Here is a 15,119-nt window from a genome sequence, read left to right on the forward strand (position 1 = left end):
GAGACAAGGGAAAAGAGCCACAAAAAACCGCCCTCAAGAAACACATGAGAGAACCGTGAGAGCTACAAGAACGATACCTAGGAGGGAAAGCAAAGCAAACTCATTTGCTCGTGGATATCAAGAGAGGGTTGTCGACTGGGAGAGTTTCGGACGGAACCTTGTTGATCGGCACGATGTGATCTGCTCGATCCACCATTCTGAGGAAGACGTCTTGCCAGAATGTGTCGACTTGTACCGAATCGAGCACGAGTACGTTTTTGCCCGTCTTGCCCCAATTCGATGGATCGTGATCCAATTGTTCCGATTTGTACTGTGTGAAATGGAGCGATCAGCTGCAGGTCACACCGAGCGAAACAAGTCTGCACTGGCTTACATCCCACAGATCAACGACGGTGGATCCGAAAGAGTGTACGCCCGACAGCTCTACATCGACCCGATACCGCGTGGCTGTAGCGCAGTTCCAACATTCAGCAAGCGTGCAATGGACAGCAGTCCGAGTCTAGAAAAAAAAAGCGAACCTGTGAAGAGCTCGGGATTCGAAATATACGCTATCGTGAGCGCGTCATGTAGTGGAGGTCCGGGCATGCCGTACTTGCGCTTGTACGCGGCGGCAAAATATGACAAGTTGGTCGACAAAACATGTCGAAGGGTGGTCGCAGCACGGATCGAGCGCGAACCCGTGGTTGGCGTCATCGGAGGCGAGGGCGGCAGATGCGCGGGACCTCGCAACAGCGCATGGTGGATCTCAGGAGTGAACAACGCAGTGTGCGTGAGGTTGAGAGGCTGTCATCGTATGAAATGCGCATAGCTTTAGTGCTGTATCTTTTGCAACGAGGACGTCTTGTCTGGGCTCACGCAGATAATGACCGGAAGGTTAAGGTCAAACACAATTGCGGCTGCATGGGCATCACAGAGTATGTTGCTTTCGGCGACGGGCGACTTGTTGCCGCGACCTTCGGCTCCGCCCATGAGGATAATGCGCTCGACCTTGTCGAGCAGCAATTCTGGGAATACTTTCGCAAACAGCGCGATGTTGGTCAAGGAGCCCGTACCGACGAGATCAAGTTTCACGTCTTTTGGCAGATCCTGACATGCTTTGGCGATACCGAGTATAGCGTTTCCTTTGATCGCTTGCTCGAGTCCCGCTGCAACGATTGGACTCCTGAAACGGGACAAGCACATCAGTTCAGCTCGTAGCGTACATCGAGCTAGGAATCAAAGATCGCAGCTTACGAGCGATCGAGCAGGCCTTCGACGCCGCCCAACCCGTCGACACCGTGCATGGTGCTTTTTGGCCTGCTCTCCTGCACAAGCGGTTGCGCCGCACCTTGATGCACTGGGATGTCTGCGATTTGATCCGGGGTTCCGAACGAGCACAAGATCCGAACTGTGTTGTAGGCTGCGATGGATTCAAGTTTCAGTCTGATTCGTACGGCCCTCCGAATGTTGCCTTTTCAGTGGACACTCACTCGAGTGCTCGACGCTTGCGTTTCCATGTACCTTTTACAAGTGTAGCAGGAGTCATTAAGGGCTTGCAACGGCTTGCGCATCAAGGCTTGCAACCGGGCCACAGGGAATGCAACGCACCGACGACAACCCGACCAGCTCGATTTGAGGCGAGTGCAACGCGAGCAGGATCGCTACGAGGTCATCCCTCCCGGGATCACAGTCGAGCCAGACTTTCCTACGCTGCATCCCGACGCGGACCCACGAGGTGGAGGTTTTGACTTTTGAGAAGTCCGAAAAGTCGCGCAGTCGGACTTTGCGCGCGCGCCTCTGTAGCGATGTGCCGATGATACTCGAGCTTGCTGAGCAAGCAACCGTGTCGTGAACGCGTGATACTCCGTCGTGAGAATCGTGGCTGGGCTGTTGTTCCGGGCTCGAAGAGCGAAAGTCGGACTTCGGTGCGCGAGCTGTGGAGAGGAGGGGGCGCCGGAAACGAAAAAGGGTGGAGTTGAGAGCTCAAATTAAGCGCCCGTAACGCGACTTGTCTAAGGAGTGGGCGACGGCTGCAGTACTACAAGTCTCAAGGAGTAGGAGAGGGGACTACCTGCAGGAAGCGAGAAAATGAGCCAGGTTCGGTCAACGGGGTAAAATTGTTGTATCGGCCGGTCGCGAACGCGCACGAGGCGCGCCCTGGCCCGTGCGGGAAACGCTTCCTAGGCGGTGGTCGCCGAGCGGGAATCGCGGCCGCTTTGCCGTCGGTCCGCCAATCTCGCATTTCCCATACGGGCGAGAGGTCTTCAATGGTCGTCGGCAAGCCGCATTGGCTGCACCGCGCGACTGCACGACGGGAAATGCACTCCGAACACAAAACAATACACAGTGTTTAATTGAGGCTCGCTCCTCTCGGCCTTGTGGTCGGTCGAGCAAGAACAACAACTGGAAGCACGCGGCCCGAGTTGAATATCGATTGCGATTTTCTTTTTTCACTTTATACACAGGGCGAGAACCGAGTCTGATCTACTGTACATAGAGACCGACGACCGAATATCTAGACGAATTTCCCCCTTGGACTGAGTTTAGTTCTCGACGGTGGCATGAGCTCCCTTCTCTTCCATCACCTTGGCGGCTTGTGCGCAGAGGGCAGCTGTGGAGAGAGCGAATATGCAAAATGTCAGTTTTTAGTGACCTTTGGAATCGAGAGCGCTCTGGGCGAGAAGACTTGAGAAAGGAGACCCACCTCCGACACCCGATCCGTCCTTGGCCATAACGATACTGACGCGCTTCTCGACCGCCTCACCCAAGAGCTCGACGAGGGCTTCCCGCACGCGCTGCTCAAACCTCGGGTAGAACTCGACCAGCGATCCATCGAGACCAAACACGACCTTGTCTCCCTCGGGCTTGTCGTTGCCGGTCTGTCGGACAGTCGCGGCAATCGCGCAGGCGCTGAGTCGGCAACCACGGGTACCGACGATTTCGGAGGCGCGGGCAGCCGCGAGGCAGTCACCGTCGGCAATCAAGGCTTGCGCGATGCCAAGTTGCGTGTGGATCACATCTCGCACGTGCGAGATGGCATCTCCAGACTCTTTTGAGTTGGGAACGGACGGGGCTTCAAGAGCAGACATGACTGTACGTGCAGAACAGTCAGTCAGTAAGTTGCGGCGAGCTTGTCGAGCCTAAATGCTGAACAAAGCTTACCAGCCGTGTCGAGACCGTAGTGACGGTTAAGGGCCTTTGAAGAATAGCCCTTGAAGAGCACTTGCGAGTCGACGAGGTGAAGGAGGACATTTCGCGTCACCTCTCCCAGGTCTGGAGCGGATCATTCAATAGTCAGCGCCTGGACGACTTGCGAGTCTGAGCCAATTAGGTCTCCCAAACGCACACATTCCAGAGATCATCTGGAACAGGTGAACAAGCCGTCAACGATCAAGATTTGATAGGAACTGACTCGGTCGGGAGGATCTCACCTTTTCGTAGGCTTGCTTGCGCGGGTTGATCGAGATTCGGTCCACCCGGCTGTCAAAGATGGTGAAAGGCATGACAGTGCGCTGCAATATCATTTGAATGATCAGTTTCAGCCCTGCTGAAAATGAAACCTCGGGAATCAAGACTCACCTCGTTGTCAAACGCGCCCCCTGCGATTTGGCATCCGATTCGTGTCAACGCTCTCATACGGCTGACAGGACGAAGTTTCATGTCGATGCGCCAACTCACATTCAGTGTTGACCACCATCTTGTCGAGACCTGCAGCCCGGTTCTTCTCCAGCTCTTCCGCCTTGTAGCACATCTTGGTGATCTTGGCGACATCTTCGACGTAGGCTCCGTTCGTACCGGTACCAAAGATACCTCCGCACAGCGCATCACCGCGCTCGTACGCAGCAGCCATGAGCGTTCCGCACGTGTCGTTGACGAGGGCCGAACACCGCACGTGAATGTGCTTGCGGTCGAGCGCTTCTTGGAGAAGTTGCACGATGTCTTGTCCGACGGCGTTCGTGCATTCGAAACCCTGAAAATTCGAAACAGAGTTGCAGTCAGAAACAGATTCCCTTCGGTGGGTTGATATGCCTCACCTTGGTCCAGTTGATGAGGGTTCCCGCTGCGAGGGCAGTTTGAAGTACGGGGAACGAGAAGGTGAATCCAAGGTGCAATTTCTCATCCTCGGAAGCATCGGTTCCAATCTCGGTCAAGAAGTGATCCACCGAACCAGCGATGTAGTCGAACAGTTGAGTAACCTCTCCCATCTTGAGCGCGTCCGAAACTTTGTACTTTTGTTGCTTCATGGTCCACTTGCTGTCACCGAGGAGTGTCACTTCGCACACTCGTAGGTTCGTACCTCCCAAGTCGAGCGCGAGGAAAGTTCCCTTCTCGGTTCCATTCGGGATTTGCTGGATGTACGAAGGGATCATCGGGCTGCAGTTTGGGAAGTCAGTCGGGTCAGGATCTGTGTGAGCAAATGGGAAAGAAATCCGAGACGGGATCGCGCACCAGAAAGTGTCCTTGGTCTCTTCGGTCGGGAGTTCGGTCAATCCCTTGTTGTACTCCCACAACATCTTGTCGGTAATCTCCTTGAGCTTGTCAGTCGGGAGGTCGAATTGAGCCTCGAGGTCGCGCAGGGCTTGAGCGAGAGGCGCAGGAAGGTCGACCGAGGCATCGAGAGGGAGCAGGTACGCGGGAGACTGAGTGGGAGCCATCGTTGCTACTGAAGCGCTGAGGGTGGAAGCGAACCGTGACCTGATGATGCAAGCGACAGCGGACCAAGGAAGCGTGAGTAAAGACAAGAGATCCGATCATCGGTCGAGCGAACCAGCACGCGCGAAACATGACGTTTGCGCAGGCCTCGAAACGTTCAGCGTACCGAGATGGGACCAAGATAGCAGCGTTGCCGTGCTCCTGACTTGTGACTGGCGAGTCGGCGAGAACGAGAGTAAGGACAGAGCCGAGCCCGGAGACTTTCGCTCGGAAATCGATATGGAGTGACGCGAGAATAGCTGGGGGATTTTTTTTTTCTGAGGCGACCCAGTGGGGCACAGTCTGGACCATAGTGGGACTGCAGATCAACGCACGAGACTCGATCAGAGTTGCAAGTCACTCGACTAGGCTATCAAATCAGCTAGAGAGGCAGTTTCAAGGGAAGAGAGATATCGAGAGAGAGAGAGCGGGCAGCATAGTAACGGATGATTCAACAGGTCGTGCAAGAAGGACAGTACCACGAGAAGAGAACGAGAGAAAGCACACAGAGGTCGTAAGAAGTGAAGAATGCGAAGGAGCGAGTGACTGGGAGGGGGTATCGTAGGGGTTGCGAGAGAGACGTTTCATAGCCGATTTTTGAGTCGAGTAAGGTAAGAATTGTGCAGGCCCGAATGCGAGGAGCGAGAGTGATAGCGGAAGCCCCTAACAGCAGTCCGCGGATGTCGGGACTTGCATGCGAACGAGAAAGGTTAAGCGACTGTCGGTGGGCCGTGCGATGTTACAAGTTCTGGCTTGAGATTGTTTCCCAGGAAAGGCACACCCTTGTGACTTGTCCCGCTAGCAGAGCGTGTCATCTCGGGTGGCAGCTCGAGAGCAGGGGTCGCAGCGGGAGTGCCGTTCGGGGTCGGAATCGGCGAGGACGAGAACCCGTCTTCCGCCTCAGGCCATGGGAGCCAAGCCGCTTGCCCTTCGAGGTCGAGTGACTTGGAATCGCGGATCGAACGGAAATTGTTGCCCTCGTGTTTGGTCCTGTCGGAAGCGAGGTATCAGCGGGAAAGCTATGTTGAAAAGATCTCTCTTCTCGAACGCTTACGAGATTGCAGGAATGATGGGCGGTTTCTGATGCCTCAGTAGACCCCAATTGATGCTCGCGAACCATTTGTGCTGCTTGACCTCGCTCGCACCGCTTTGACTGCCTAATCTCTTGTGCTCGTCCTTGCAGAGCAATCGCTTGATGACGCTCTTGCACACGGTGGTCGTCGCCGGGTGATCAGGGAAAGAAGGCTCGTTGCGTAACACGTTCGAGAATGTTGCGTGTCGATTCGAGCCTTTGAAAGGCGTGCAGCCATACAGCATCTCGTACACGAGGATTCCAAACGTCCACCTGAGGAGAGGATCGTCAGGTCGGAGGGTTCTCGAGCGATTTGAGCACAGAATATACGTACCAATCAACCGCGGAGCTGTGCCCTCTACCGTTAATCACTTCGGGACAGATGTATTCTGATCGAGACAGAAGAAGGTCAGCAACGAGAAATGAACTCAATTTTTCGCCTGTCGCCTACCTTCAGTGCCGACAAAGCTGTCACACGAGAACTGAAGATGAGCATAGATGCCTTTTAAGCGATACAGAAAGAGTACTTACGAATTGGTCCTGAAATCGGCGATACAACTTTTCGTATCCACAAGCGGAACTCCATTCGGCGTCATCATCTTGATTCCGGCAGGTGCGCCTCCGACTGAATCCGACTGCTTCGAGAGGTCAAAATCGGACAGCATGATGTGACCAGTCTGATGCAGCAAGATGTCTGCTCGTCATGCCTCGATCGTCAGTACGTTTAATCGCGAGCAGCTGTGGAAGGAGCGCGGTCGGGAACTTACTTTCTGGTTTCAGGTCGCGGTAGATGAAACCCATCAAGTGGAGGTACTCGAGGGCTGCGACGACTTCAGCAGCGTAAAATTTGGCGTCGTCCTCCTGCAGGCACTTGCCTGGTCGAGTCTGAAGCGCTCGGAAGAACTCTCCGCCCATACAGTACTCCATGCCTGATTGTGAAACATTAGCAAATCTCGCGCTTGTGCTGGTCGAGGCACATCGTTTGTGGCTCACAAAGGTACAGGTAGTCGTCTGACTGGAACGAATGGTACAGCGTGACGATGAACGGGTGGTTCGAACCAGCAAGAATCTCCTGCGAGAGTACGGGCCGGATCAATTTCGATGCGTGGACCGGGGACTGGGGGAAATCGTGGAATACGTACTTCTTCGGCCAGTGCGCGCTTGATCTTGTTCCTTTTGATCATCTCCTTCTTCGACAGGACCTTCATCGCATACAACGTCTGACTTTGTTTCTCGCGCACGAGGTACACTTTTCCAACGTCTCCTTTGCCGAGCAGCTTGACCTTTTGGAAACTCGAGGGACCGACCTCTCGGTTGCGCACGCGGATCGAAGACGAAGAGTATGTCCGTCGGAAAGCAGCTCGGGGAGACCCTGCGAGTCCGCCGTTGTTGAATGATGCAGGTGCAGGGTTCGGAGAGGGTGGCGCGAGCAGAGACGGCGACTTGTTGGCGATCGTGGGTGAGGAGCGGGATCGCGTTGGAGAATTCGAGGTGTCGTTCGACGGCTGCTTCGCGGAAGAAGAGCGACTCGAACTCGAGGTAGACTTGCCACGCTCGGATCCGGACGATTTTGACGAGTTCTTCTTCGAGTTGGACGAAGTTAATCTCGAGCCTGAACCCGAGCCTGTACTTCCGTGTGCCGAAGCACCCGAATCGCGCAGATCGCCTACCGGGATGACTCCGGTGGGCAGTGGCGGGACGAGGTCTCCCGCTTGCGAAGTCGGCGACAAGAAGCCGTTTTTCGAAGTCGGGTACGGGTAGCTCTTGTCCGACGACGATGATGCGGCGGTAGTGGACGAGAAGAGTCCGTTCGCGAAGAGTGCCTTGGCATTCGGTGCGGACGCGACCCGACGCAGGAAGCGCGGGAACGTGTGCCCGCTCTTGCTGCCGGTCGATCCTGACGGCGAGGGCCCAGAGGCAATCCTGGTCCCAGTGCGAGTCGCGTCGCCAGCGTGCGGTGAAGCGAGCGGGTCTTTCCCCGCAGCGCGACCGAGCGAGCGAAACTTGTCCGAGCCTTTCCCACTGCTGCTGCCGAGCCTGGTCATCCTGCCGGTGCTCGCCCTGAGGGGATCCCTGCTGCTCTCGGGCGTTGAATTTGTGCTGCTCTTCCAACTCCGTTGACTTGGCGCGGGAGAATTGACAACTTTTGCACCGCTCGCCGACTGCGGATCGAACTGGCCACCATCCTGCTCGAGCGGAGCAGAGGCGCCTCCCGGGGTGGATGAGCTCGGATGCGTACCAGCTGCGTGCGTGAGCGATGCAAATGCAGCCGAGTCGGGCGAGAACAGGTCCGACGACGAGCCGCAGGATTCGTCGAACGGAGCGTGGGGCGCGAGCGGATCACTCGCTGCGACCGAGTTCTTGCGCGAGAGTCTGCCAACCATGCGTTTCCAGGGCGATGGATGACTCGCAGGCGAGGTCGCTGTGCCAGGTGTCGGCGACGAGGTGGAGGTGGATGCCATGGCGGGGTGTGTCAAGGCGCTGGCGGGCGTCGAGGCGGTAGCTGGAGGCGCCGTGGGAGCTGGCGAGTCGCTGGCCATACTGTGCAGCGCTCGTGTGCAGGCCTCGTCAAGCAGTGAGAGCCGGTTGGTGGCAGCAGCTCCCCGATAATGTCAAGTACTCGCGAGCAATTCGATTGCAAACATTTCACATCGCGCCGGTGAACTCAAACACTCGCAAACTTTTTCAGACGTGAAATCAAGGCATGTTGTAGCCATACTAGCTGACTCGAGAATCTCCTGACTGTTGAGGAGCCGGCCCACTTTGGGAGACCCCGGCCCAGGAGATGTGGCGATGAAATTCGAAATTTGGGCGCGCCGAAAGTCGCGCGCACGCAATCGCGGACCGCCAAAAAGATTGCTCGCGCGCTGCTTTCGCTTCCTCCCAACGCGACAGCAATGCAGTCGGTCCACACCTTGCTCGAACAGGAGGCAGCTGCCACCTCGGCTGCCGTCTTCACGTACGACTCGGAGCTCTCGTTCGGGTCGAACCTGGTCGGCACGCAAGATGTCGCCATCTACAAGATGCAGACCCGCGCTGGTGCCGGCTCTGCGCTCGTCGGCTATGTCCAGTCGGCCGCGTTCTCGTCCAAGGGCGTCAGCGGCAACAACAAGCCCGTGACCGTCCTCGCCTCGACCGGATCGTTCCTCTCGCTCGTCCCGTCGCTCCTCGCCCTCCCGGCCAACGACCAGCGTCCCGCCGCTGCCTTCCACGTCTCTGCCCAGACGAGCTCGCTGGCCACAGCCGAGGACTCTGACGCCGAGGCGTCGTTCGAGCAAGTGCCCGAACTCGGCGCCGCGCTCGAAGGCGCCAAGCAGCTCGCCGAGGGCGGATGGACCGGCGCCGTGGTGCTCTCCGAGACTCCCGAGGACGCCGTCGTCGTCGGTACCGGTCTCGCCAAAGCGGTCGCCCAAGCAGGATTCGACCTCGTCAACGTCTTCGATGGCCTCACCGCCGGACGTCAGCTCAACTCTGCGCTCGTTCCCTCTTCGTCGGGCTCTCCCGCCGCGACCCTCGAAGACACTCTCGCGTCGGCAATTCCGTTCTTCTCCTACTCTGGATCGTCTGACGCGACAAAGGTCCTCGTCCTCCCGGCTTCGACATACTCTGCGAGCGCAAAGGCCGCGATCGCCGCTTCGAGCACGACCGACGTCGGCGTGTTGACCGTCCGTGTTCTCAAGCCCTGGAGCGCCGAACAGCTGTTCGCTGCTCTCCCCACGTCGGTCCAGTCGCTCCACGTCTTCACCGAAGAAGGCGAGACGAACGGCAGCTTGTACGAGGACGTCCTCTCCTCGGTTTACGAGCAGGCTTCGAAGCTCAAGGTGCGATCGCTCGCGGTCCCGACCTCGTCTGTACCGACTGTCCAGGACTGGGCCGAGCGACTTGCACAGCTCACCGGCAAGTCGTCCGCTTCTCTCAAATCCCTCGTGCCGGCCCAGGCCAAACTCGCCGTCTTCTGGGATCTCGACGCGTCCTCGGGACAGACTGAGCAGGTCCCTGTCGCTCTCGCTACCGCCTTCTCGGGCGCTGCGACCGGCGTCGTCTCGAAACTCGACGTGCGCTACGACAACTTCCGCCAAGGTGGAGTTCAGCAAGCCGCGCTCCTGCTTGAAGCTGCCGGTTCATCGCACCAGGAATCGTACTCGCTCTCGTCCATCGCCGCCGTCTCGCCTCCTTCTCTTCTCTTCCTCGCGAACCCTGCCGCAGTGCTCAAAGCCTACGAGCCCATCTCGACTTCGACCGTCTCTTCCGAGACGCGCATTGTCGTCGCTGCCAACTGGACCCAGGCCGAGTTCGCGACCAAGCTGCCCTACTCGGCCCGCAAGGCGCTCGTCGAGCTCGCCAATGGAGGCAAGGGTCACCTGTTCGTGATCGACGCCGACAAGGTTGCCAAGGCTCATCAAGTTCGTGCTGCCGACGTCGCCGAGATCGTGTTCTGGACGCTGTACCTTCCTTCGTCCATCTCGGCCAAGGACCTCGTGTCGCTCCTCGCCCAAACCCCGTCCTTCTCGAACTGGAAGTCTGCCAAGCTCGTCGAAGTCAACGGAGCAGTCCGCAACGCGCTCGAGAAGATCAACGTCGAGTCGTCCTGGGCAGACGAGCCTGTCGATGATGATGGCAACAAGGTCGAGCTGCCCGCTGCGTTGCCTACCTCGCTCGTGGCGACCGCGTCTGCACCCAACCCCGATCGCACCTTCCCCGAGCCTACCGCGCGCATCGTCGGCACTCCTTCGCAATCGTGGCACTCGGCTGCGCACCGTCTCTTGTTCCCCGAGGCGTTCAACACCGAGCAGTCTTTCGAGGAGAAGCTTCGCCCCGATCTCCCCGAGAAGAACTTCCTCATCACCGTCAGCGAGAACCGCCGACTCACTCCCAACACGTACGATCGCAACGTCTTCCACATCGAGTTTTCGACCGAAGGCACCGGTCTCAAGTATGCGATTGGAGAGGCGCTCGGCATTCACGGCTGGAACGACGCTGACGAGGTTCACAAGTTCCTTGAGTGGTACGGACTCGATCCCGAAGCGGTCATCTCGCTGCCTTCGCGCATCGACCCTTCTCGCATCGAGCAGCGCACCGTCTTCCAGGTATTCCAGCAGAACCTCGACATCTTTGGAAAGCCCGGCAAATCGTTCTACGAGACGCTGTCCAAGTACGCGACCGACAAGAACGAGGAGCGAGCGCTTCGTTTCATCGCTTGCCCCGATGGAAACTCGACTTTCAAGAAGATGAGCGAGATGGACACGGTCACTTACGCCGACATCTTGCGCCAGTTCCCTTCGGCCAAGCCCACCCTTGAGGACCTCGTGCGCGAGATTGAGGAGATCCACCCTCGTCACTACTCGATCGCCTCGTCGCAAAACTTTGTCGGCGACTCGGTACACCTTCTCATCGTCACCGTCGAATGGCAGACTCCCAAGGGTGAGTCTTTCTCATGCGCATTCGGTTCACGGAGTCAATACTAATCACCTCTCCTTCGCGCCTGTTCAGGTTCTCCTCGATTTGGTCAGTGCACGCGCTACCTCGCTGGCCTCAAACCGGGAGACAAGGTCATGGCTTCGGTTAAGCCCTCGGTCATGAAAGTGAGTCTGCATAGTCGTTTCATGTGTCCGAGTGCATTCAGAAGCTCACCGCGAGTTTCTCTTCCAGCTTCCCCCTCTCGACACTCAGCCCGTCGTCATGGCCGGTCTTGGTACCGGTGCTGCTCCGTTCCGAGCCTTCATCCAAGAGCGAGCGTGGCAAAAATCGCAAGGCAAGGAAGTTGGACCGCTCGTGTACTACTTTGGTTCGCGTCACCGTGGCCAAGAGTACCTGTACGGAGAAGAGCTCGAGGCGTACTTCAAAGAGGGAGTTGTGTCACACTTGGGACTCGCATTCTCGCGTGACACGGACAAGAAGGTCTACATTCAACACAAGATTCAAGAAGATGCCGACTTGCTCGCCAAATTGCTCGACACTGACAACGGCGCCTTCTTCCTCTGCGGACCTAGTACGTTCCTCTTTTGCTACGTTCTCCCTCTCGCTCTGTCGGTTCTGACTCGGGTTCGTTTGCTCGCGTCTCAACAGCTTGGCCCGTTCCTGACGTGTACGAGGCACTCGTCAAATCTTTCGTCGGTGCTGGCAAGTCGGTCGAGCAGGCCCAAGCTTACATCGAGGAGATGAAGGAAGACGAACGTTACGTTCTCGAAGTGTATGTTTCCCCTTCTTGTCTTGCACTCGCCACTTTTCAGTTGCGTTCTTTACCGAACTCGTGTAGCTGACACGATCGGTTGCTGGTTTTCTTTGCTTGCAGTTACTAGGCTTTTCAAAAGGCACTTGGATCATATGTTCTCTCTGTTTGGTTGTAAAGCTGCATATTGCCCTGCCTCCGCTTCTTCACTAGCGAAGAGAGGCGATGATCAGGAGAGAGACGCGATACAACAAGTCTTGGGATCCTCAAGTTTGCTCAAGTTGCAAGGTGGTATTTCTTACAAATCCATATTTGTATGTAACAGAGCAAGAGAAAAGGGGAAACAAAATACAGGGTTGTGCGAAATGCGAAAATTCCAATGCAAACGGGAAAGCGATTGGGAGTCTCCGGATCTAGAGACCATCGTTGTAAAGCTTGCGACACAGCGCCACCGTCATATCTTCGAGGCTGAACTTGTCGTACTTGCGAGCCTCGACTTTCGGGGAAGGTGAGGAGGACGAGTTAGACGACGAGACGGGAGCGCCGTACAGGAGTCGAGTTGCGGGATTTGCGAGCACAGAATTGGCAGACGCGACCGCAGTCTGAGCGGTAGTGGCCGCGACCGTTCCAGCGATGTCTCCAGCTTTTTGAGCGATCTGTCCTGCGACTTGTTTCGAAGGACCCGCTCCTGGCAATTGCGAGACGATCCAATCGGCCGCCGAAGCGAGTCCTTGAGCATCGTGCGAGTCGGGTCTCTGGGTTCTTGGCTCGGAGTCGGGTTTGACGGGACTAGCTGCAGCCTTGAGGGTCTGGACCTCGGCGCCGTCGCCCTGACCTGCCGGAGACGCAGCGAACCCAGTTTCGATCGCCTTGACTTTCGCTTCATTGCCATTCTTCTTGCTCGACCCTTTGAGTTTGCCGATGAGAGCGTAAACGTCCTGCCATTGCCACCCTCGATCCTTCTCCTGCTGTCGCGGTGCCGACTGGTACTTCTCGTCCTCAGTCCCTCCCTGAACCCTCTCGGCCTTCTCGCCTTGGACCGGTTCTTTCGTCTTCCTGAACTCGCTGCGTGCCATTTCCTCGACCGCGCTCTTGCTCGCTTCGGCACTGATCAGTCCGCTCGAGCCTCGCATCTCCCAGTGATCCGCACCGTCGAATGTGCCGAGGAATTCGCCCCATCTTGCGCTGTCGACGTTGACGAGTCCATCGTTCCCTCGCCATTCAGGCGGCGCTGCACGACCTTGCGATACTCGAGCTTGTTCTGCACCGTCTAGGACAACCTTGGGAAGCCAGAGAGGGTGCCAGATCGGAATCCTCTCGGTGCGACCGGCGATCGAATAGTACTTGACATCAGGCAAGTTGGGAGTTGTCGGGTTGAACACGTCGCGCAAGAATGCCGGAGTCAAATTGGCGTATGCCGGAGAGTCGAGAAGGTTGAGCAGGTACGAGGTAACGGTGGTCGAGAGGTTGAATGGCAATCCTGGAAACTTGGTCACCTCGGCATACTTCTCGCCCCTCTCGGCAGCTTGCTTTGCCTTCTGGGTAGCCTTCTTCGCGGCTTCGACTTGCTCGCGAGACAGGATCGGCGATTTGAGTGTGAGCGGCAGGGGAATCGAAGCGTCATCTGGTTCCTCGAGCGACGCCGAATTCGTCATCGAGAAACGCGAGTCTGATGATTCGAGCTCGGTACCGATACCGATGTTTGCTCGACACCATGCCATGAACTCTGAGCCGCGGTGAGGTGTGCAGATGGAAGTGAGTGATCTAGGGTGGTACAGGACGGGGCGGATTTGGGAAATCAAGTAACGAGCGTCGAGCCCTCCCTGCAGGAAATCTCGTGTAAGCAAACTCTTGTAGCGCTATCAGCTTGTATGTATACTCACCATCGAATGAGCGACAAAATTGATGTCGCGATTGAGCAGTGAAGGGGTGTCTTCCAGAGATTTGTGCAGCACATTCGCCCGATTCTTGACCGAGCCAGTCCTGTAGCCAGATAACGCATTCAGCTCCCTTGTGACTCAGGTACAAGATACTTTCGATGCGCACCCTGGAACAGCCGTTACGTAGACTTCGGCACCAATCTTGCCTCTCAGAATTTTGAGCAGATCGCCCCAATAGTGGAGCCGAAAGAAACCCGGACCGCGCACGTCGAATCCATAGAGACCTACAATGCGTAGCGTAAGCTCGGGATCCCGGGAAGAAAGCTGAAGAGGATCCGCACCATGGCACAAAACGATCGGATGACGAGGTTTCAATATCGGATCGTACAAGGTCGGATGACGAATAAGTTCATTGATCTCGCCATAAGGAGATGGGGGCCGTGGCAATAGACATGATTCGCGGGCGGGCTTTGCAACGTTTGGGCTGTTGAGCTCGTCGGATCCTGGCTGTGCTGCCGCTGGGGTCGCCACGGTCGCCGTTCCTCTCTTGAGATAGATCCCTGATTCTGATGCTGCAGCTGGTGTGTCCGCAGTCCTCGAACCAAGGTCGTGATAGGCGAGGGCGGGTTTCGCTTTCGACGAGGTGGAAGAGAACGGACGAGACCTGAGTCTGGCGGGAGAGGATGGGTAGACAGGGTGGGATCTTGAGCTCGCAAGCCATGTACGGCCTGCTATTTGCGGCCGAGCGGGATGTGAAGCAGCAAGAGGTGCCGAACGTGGGGTTGGGGAAACATTCGAATCACGCGCCGAGACGCTCCGAGTGGTTGAAGAGCGAGCATCAGGTGTATCTGAGCCCTGTCTGAACTTGCCCAGCGCGACGGGTGGTACTGGACTCGCAATGCGGATGCGTGCGGGCTGATTCCTGCACTCGTTCACAGTTGTCGTTTGAGCCTGTCTCCGCCGTTTGAGGCTGATCCTTGGCGCGCATTCGCTTGCGTGTATCTCGTCGTGACTTTCTACGTCCGCGCCAATCCACGTCTCGGCGAGGTTGGGGTTCTTGATGAGTTGAGCCGCCGAAGCGAGCGGAATCGGCGAAGCGAGCGCGCAGACCCGGCGTAGGGTCGGCAGCGTAGTCGGTGTCGCCATTCCGAGGCTAAGGGTAAGTCCAAACCAGTCGAGCGCGGCGTTGGGAGTCGGTGGGAAGGGCTATTCCGATTAGTTGGCGATTGACGTCGTTGAAGTTCAGTTTCTGACAGGTCACGTTTCTGTTTGTTTTTCCTTTTCTCTCCCAACAATTTCGCTGCTGAAACGATCAGCTGATCGCTGT

General features: G+C 57.0%; 5 protein-coding genes across 5 annotated transcripts; 1 reads left to right on the forward strand and 4 right to left on the reverse strand.

Annotated features, from left to right (window-relative positions):
* Nucleotides 1–100: 100 nt before the first annotated feature.
* JCM15063_005091 (nucleoside hydrolase) lies at nt 101–1,695 on the reverse strand (the record flags this gene model as incomplete). Its single annotated transcript, XM_076676194.1, has 7 exons — nt 101–310; nt 374–447; nt 519–783; nt 856–1,162; nt 1,234–1,399; nt 1,470–1,500; nt 1,588–1,695. 7 exons carry the CDS (start codon nt 1,693–1,695, stop codon nt 101–103), a joined length of 1,161 nt encoding a protein of 386 aa, XP_076536732.1.
* Nucleotides 1,696–2,522: 827 nt separating this feature from the next.
* JCM15063_005092 (uncharacterized protein) lies at nt 2,523–4,634 on the reverse strand (the record flags this gene model as incomplete). The annotated part of the gene is made up of 9 exons (XM_076676195.1): nt 2,523–2,590; nt 2,684–3,070; nt 3,142–3,252; nt 3,326–3,341; nt 3,411–3,491; nt 3,559–3,578; nt 3,658–3,949; nt 4,014–4,353; nt 4,429–4,634. The coding sequence occupies 9 exons, from the start codon at nt 4,632–4,634 to the stop codon at nt 2,523–2,525; spliced, it is 1,521 nt and encodes a 506-aa protein (XP_076536733.1).
* Nucleotides 4,635–5,381: 747 nt separating this feature from the next.
* JCM15063_005093 (uncharacterized protein) lies at nt 5,382–8,283 on the reverse strand (the record flags this gene model as incomplete). Its single annotated transcript, XM_076676196.1, has 8 exons — nt 5,382–5,661; nt 5,726–6,016; nt 6,078–6,132; nt 6,195–6,211; nt 6,275–6,437; nt 6,511–6,672; nt 6,737–6,815; nt 6,886–8,283. The coding sequence occupies 8 exons, from the start codon at nt 8,281–8,283 to the stop codon at nt 5,382–5,384; spliced, it is 2,445 nt and encodes an 814-aa protein (XP_076536734.1).
* Nucleotides 8,284–8,640: 357 nt separating this feature from the next.
* On the forward strand, nt 8,641–12,042 carry MET10 (sulfite reductase subunit alpha; the record flags this gene model as incomplete). Its single annotated transcript, XM_076676197.1, has 5 exons — nt 8,641–11,164; nt 11,234–11,325; nt 11,393–11,732; nt 11,810–11,933; nt 12,036–12,042. 5 exons carry the CDS (start codon nt 8,641–8,643, stop codon nt 12,040–12,042), a joined length of 3,087 nt encoding a protein of 1,028 aa, XP_076536735.1.
* A 283-nt stretch (nt 12,043–12,325) lies between these two features.
* On the reverse strand, nt 12,326–14,938 carry JCM15063_005095 (esterase/lipase family protein; the record flags this gene model as incomplete). The annotated part of the gene is made up of 4 exons (XM_076676198.1): nt 12,326–13,735; nt 13,796–13,895; nt 13,959–14,076; nt 14,134–14,938. 4 exons carry the CDS (start codon nt 14,936–14,938, stop codon nt 12,326–12,328), a joined length of 2,433 nt encoding a protein of 810 aa, XP_076536736.1.
* Nucleotides 14,939–15,119: the final 181 nt, after the last annotated feature.

Source organism: Sporobolomyces koalae (genome assembly GCF_050403365.1).
Source record: "Sporobolomyces koalae JCM15063 DNA, S_koalae_JCM15063T_v1_ctg3, whole genome shotgun sequence".
NCBI lineage: Eukaryota > Fungi > Basidiomycota > Microbotryomycetes > Sporidiobolales > Sporidiobolaceae > Sporobolomyces > Sporobolomyces koalae.